At 36.7% G+C, this 4,322-nt stretch overlaps 1 protein-coding gene across 1 annotated transcript; it reads left to right on the top strand.

Moving 5' to 3' along the window:
- The first annotated feature begins 974 nt into the window (after positions 1–974).
- On the top strand, positions 975–3,222 carry mis12 (MIS12 kinetochore complex component). The gene is made up of 2 exons (XM_058628708.1): positions 975–1,425; positions 2,804–3,222. The coding sequence occupies exons 1-2, from the start codon at positions 1,006–1,008 to the stop codon at positions 3,071–3,073; spliced, it is 690 nt and encodes a 229-aa protein (XP_058484691.1). The 5' UTR covers positions 975–1,005; the 3' UTR covers positions 3,074–3,222.
- The last annotated feature ends 1,100 nt before the right edge of the window (positions 3,223–4,322 follow it).

Below are 4,322 nucleotides of genomic sequence, written 5' to 3'. Positions count from 1 at the left end.
ATGGGAACGGGTTCCGAGGAGAGAAATTCACATAGGAAGGCGCACACGTGTGGGAGCAGAAGCCGCTATCAACATAGACGGACCAAAGAGGAGAAGCAGCAGCCGAGCAGGAAGAGAGCGCGCTCGCGCAAGTCCTTTTTTCTGCCAACGGGGGGGCGTGTCGGAGCCGTGCGTCTGACGTCACGACATCTGTACTGAATATTCGCAGGTTATTTTAAACTGGTAAACGTTATTATCGTTGTGGGTAAATATCACATACATAAGGATACATTTAACAATAATAAACCCACTAAAAGCTATTTAACATAATTAAAGGTGCTTTCTTCCGTGGTCACAAATTAGACTGTACAACAAGAACTTCTCTCAGTAGACCACACATAACCAGGCTACTCATTCCTCCCTATCACGTGCAATATACTTATACTTAATAATTACTTACATCATTTCCCATGTTCAACCTTTGTTTATACTGTAAATATCAAGCCCATTCTGTCTATATTCTGCAAATTGTCCAAAATCTACATTCTACATTCTAATATTGTTATATATTGTACTTTCTTTTTTTTGGTAATGCATGTTTATTATTTATTATCTTTATCTTTACTGCCTTTGCTGCTGTAACAATGTAAATTTAAAATAAAATAAAGGACTATCTTATCTTATCAACGTTTTTTTTATCACCATGTCATGTCTGCAAAGAAAACGATTGTTTACTTTTTGTGCCGTTTCCATGTAGATAAGCCTCTTGCTCTTAGAGTTACCTTGTGGATTCATTATTTTTGTTAAAACGTCATCACCCTTTAATTGTCTTATCTGTTATTTACTTTTGTATGTTCTGTTACACAATATAAATGCTGTTTGTTTGATATTTATTTATTTACTTATTTATTTATTCTCCGTACCTCCCTACCGGTTGGTGGCGGTAAAGCGCCATCTTTCACTTAATAAACGTCGTAAAAACGTCACAAGAGGAAGGCGGAAAAAGAATGACATCACAGGTTTGACATGGCGCGGGAAGCCCGGGAAGTAGGAGAGATGGAGGTTCTCGGAGAAGTTGACGCAGAGTCGGACTGTCTCTCTCCTTCGGCGCTGAAACTGTACGAGGCACAGTTTTTCGGCTTCACCCCGCAGACGTGTATGTTGCGGGTCTACAGCGCCTTCAAGGACTGCCTGTGCGACATTTTGCCCGTGGTGGAGAAGGTGTGTGTTAGAGAACTGAGCAAAGGCGAGTCTGACGCGGCCGATGAGCTGCTCCGGACCCGAGCCCGTGAGTGCAGCCGGAAGCTACAGCTCTTTCTCGAAGAACGGTTCAAGCAGCTGTCGGAGCGGATGGAGACGCTGCTGACGAACCGCTGCTTCTCCGTGCCGCCAAATGTCCTGCTTCCCGAGGACCAGTCACACAAGAGCTACCACCAAGACCTGCAGGTGGGTTGAGGAGGTGATGTGGTGCTCCTGTCACAATTATCCTAAACCAAAATCATTACCATTCAGAATATAATATATATCACCTGGTTCGTAGACAAACAAACCTTTCGGTCTGTATTCTGTTTAAATTTGGTTCATGTCGCTAAGGTTTTGGGAATATTTTCTTAAATAATTATGGATAAAGAGGAAACTTACTAAATACAGTCATGTATAAAGTACCTAAAAGCGATGCTTGAGTAAAAGTATCTTCACAGAAAATTACAAAAATCACAAATAAAACTTTGGTAGAAGTTGAAGTCACTTTATAATATTACCTTAACCTTAGTAAAAGTATTAGAGTATATAACATGTACTGTACTTAAGTATCAAAAGTAATTTTCTGATATAAAACATACTTAAGTTTAACAAGTAAAAGTATTCATAAAGTGAAGATTTAGGATTGAGCAATGGTGGCTCAGTGGTAGGGTTAGTTCTCTTTCATCTGGAAGGTTGTGGGTTCAATTCCTCGCTCTGTTAGTCTATATGTGTCCTTAACCCCATAGACTAGAAAAGCTCTGTATAAATACAGACCATTACTGACTCTTCTTCTTCTTCTGAGTTTATTTGGTAGTAACAAGTAACAAAGATAGTAAGAGGAAATGTGGATTAAAAGTTGCTAGAAATATAAATATCAAAGTAAAGTACAGATACATGAGTAAATATTTGTGCTTCGTTACCATACGACACTGGAAGCATATGAGCACATGTTACAACATACATTTCCAAAACATGTACCAAACACCTTACCTTGCAAAAAAGTGTTACAAAATGTTGTAATGTTACAAAGACTTAGGGATGAAGGGATACGATACTCGCAACAATAGTCGATTATTAACAGATTACTAAAATAGTCAATTATTTTGATAATAGATTTGAGTGTTTTTAAAGAATTAAAACAAGTACTCGGATTTTCAACTTCTTAAATGTGACTATTTTTTGGTTTCTTTGCGCCATATAGAAAAAAAAAACATTTTATGAACCAAAAAATTACTTGATTGTGAAAATATCGACAGAATAATCCATTTAAAAATGTGTCAGCACAAATACAATAGGTAACTTGATTTTTCTATTTTTTTAAAGAAAAGACTTTTGGACTGTTATTATTATCAAGGTTTATCTCATTTGGTAACCCAAAATGTCTTCTTTTACCCTGAAGAATTTCAATTATTTTTTTATTTATTTAATAAATTAAATAGTGGAACAAGAATGTTAAGTAAGCAAAATATGTTAAAGAATAACTGTACAATTAAGCCAAATTAATTATTAGAAATACCATTTAAAAACAGTTTGAAGTCTGCAACATAAAAATTAATATAGCAGTTTTCATGTCTCATGTCAGGAGGTGCTGAGGCTGGAGTCGTCCATGACAGACCTGCAGAGAGCTTATGAAGCAGAGGTTTGTGCCAGGCAGGAGCTGCTGGCTGAGCTGGAGGAGCAGAAGGAGGTGCAGGAGCAGCTGGACGGGATCCTGACATGGGTCACAGAGCTGGAGGCAGCGTGGGTGAAGGAAGGTAACGGTAACTTTAGTCAAAGTTTCCGACTGGTGATGGAGTCGGTAAAGAAGCTGCAGGAGGCTGTGGGCGAGGTCTACAAGAAAGTGCCGAACTGAACTGAACTGAAATCGCACTGCTTCCTCTTTTCTTTTTTTTTTACTATTTTTGTCGGACATCCCTCCAGAACTTAAAGAGTAATCTGTGTATTCTTTTAATTTTTTTTTACAACCATAGCGAAATGTAAATAATAAAACAGTTGGGTGTATTTTGGTGTCAGTTTAGCCGATTTATTGGGAGTTAAATTCAGTACTTTTGTCATGTACCTCCTCCACTCACCTTTTCTGCCTTATGTAGACACATTAACAGCAACAATCGTCATTATAAATCCACATAGAAAATGCAGCAGCCTCAAAAACTGAAGCCCATTTTCCGTCACAGCATTTATTTTTCTTCACTTTGCACTTCAAAGATTATAGCAGTAAATGTTTTCATTCCACCGCAACCCCAGCCATGTCCAGCAGAGGGGGCTCTATCCACTCTAATTCCCCCTCACTCAGACTACATCCAAACTTATTTGTTGAAAAAAGTGAGATGAGTAACATTTAATACGTTAAATTGAAAGTAAGAGACAAAATTAAGTATTAAAAACTGCACAATTAAGTTTTATGTAACATCAGAAATGTCCCAACACTATCTGTGTATTTGCATACCTTCATTAAAATAATAATAATTAAAAATTATTAAACAACAGCAACCCGATTACTTAAGAATAACTAATCAAATACTCAAACTTCAGTATTTAATACTTTAATTTCTGCGCGTCTTTGGGTGTACAAAAACAACACAAAACACATGAGACCAGCACTTTATTCTGCATTTTTCTCCTAAACTAAACTGTTAATTAACTAAATAAATAATACACTAATTTACAGAAATATGACTTTTTTTTCTTTTGGAAATTTATGAGACGTTTAATGTCTTTCAGTACATAAGTAATACTCCATATCTACATTTTACTGCTTTGAAAGGTGCACTGTGTAACCAGTAGGGGGCAGCAAGTGCATATTATTACAGTTCACGTTTAACTCTCCACTTCACTGACACTTAATTACTTGTTGCTGAATCTGCATGGACTGGATTACGTTTCTTGCCTTGTGAATATGTTGTCTAACAAAACTTAATCAAAAAACCTATAATATAATAATTATTTGTGGCTGAAATTGTTGCACTGTAAACAACAGCTTGTTCCAAATACTAATAAATTAAAAATAAATTAAACTGATGATTAGCTGAAGGTAAGAACCATCAGTTTGAATCAGGATAGTCTGGTTCTGTAGGTATTGATGTCAGATTTACAACCACCAC

The sequence above is a fragment of the Solea solea genome, chromosome 5 (genome assembly GCF_958295425.1).
Source record: "Solea solea chromosome 5, fSolSol10.1, whole genome shotgun sequence".
NCBI classification, from domain to species: Eukaryota; Metazoa; Chordata; class Actinopteri; order Pleuronectiformes; family Soleidae; genus Solea; species Solea solea.
The sequence above is the reverse complement of the archived record's forward strand: the minus strand, read 5'-3'. Positions and strand labels throughout refer to the sequence as shown.

Excerpts from the sequence above, each read along its gene's own strand:
- mis12 (XM_058628708.1), top strand. The coding sequence starts at position 1,006 with ATGGCGCGGGAAGCCCGGGAAGTAGGAGAGATGGAGGTTCTCGGAGAA. Across the intron at positions 1,426-2,803 it reads GCTACCACCAAGACCTGCAG|GAGGTGCTGAGGCTGGAGTC; the intron begins GTGGGTTGAGGA and ends GTCTCATGTCAG.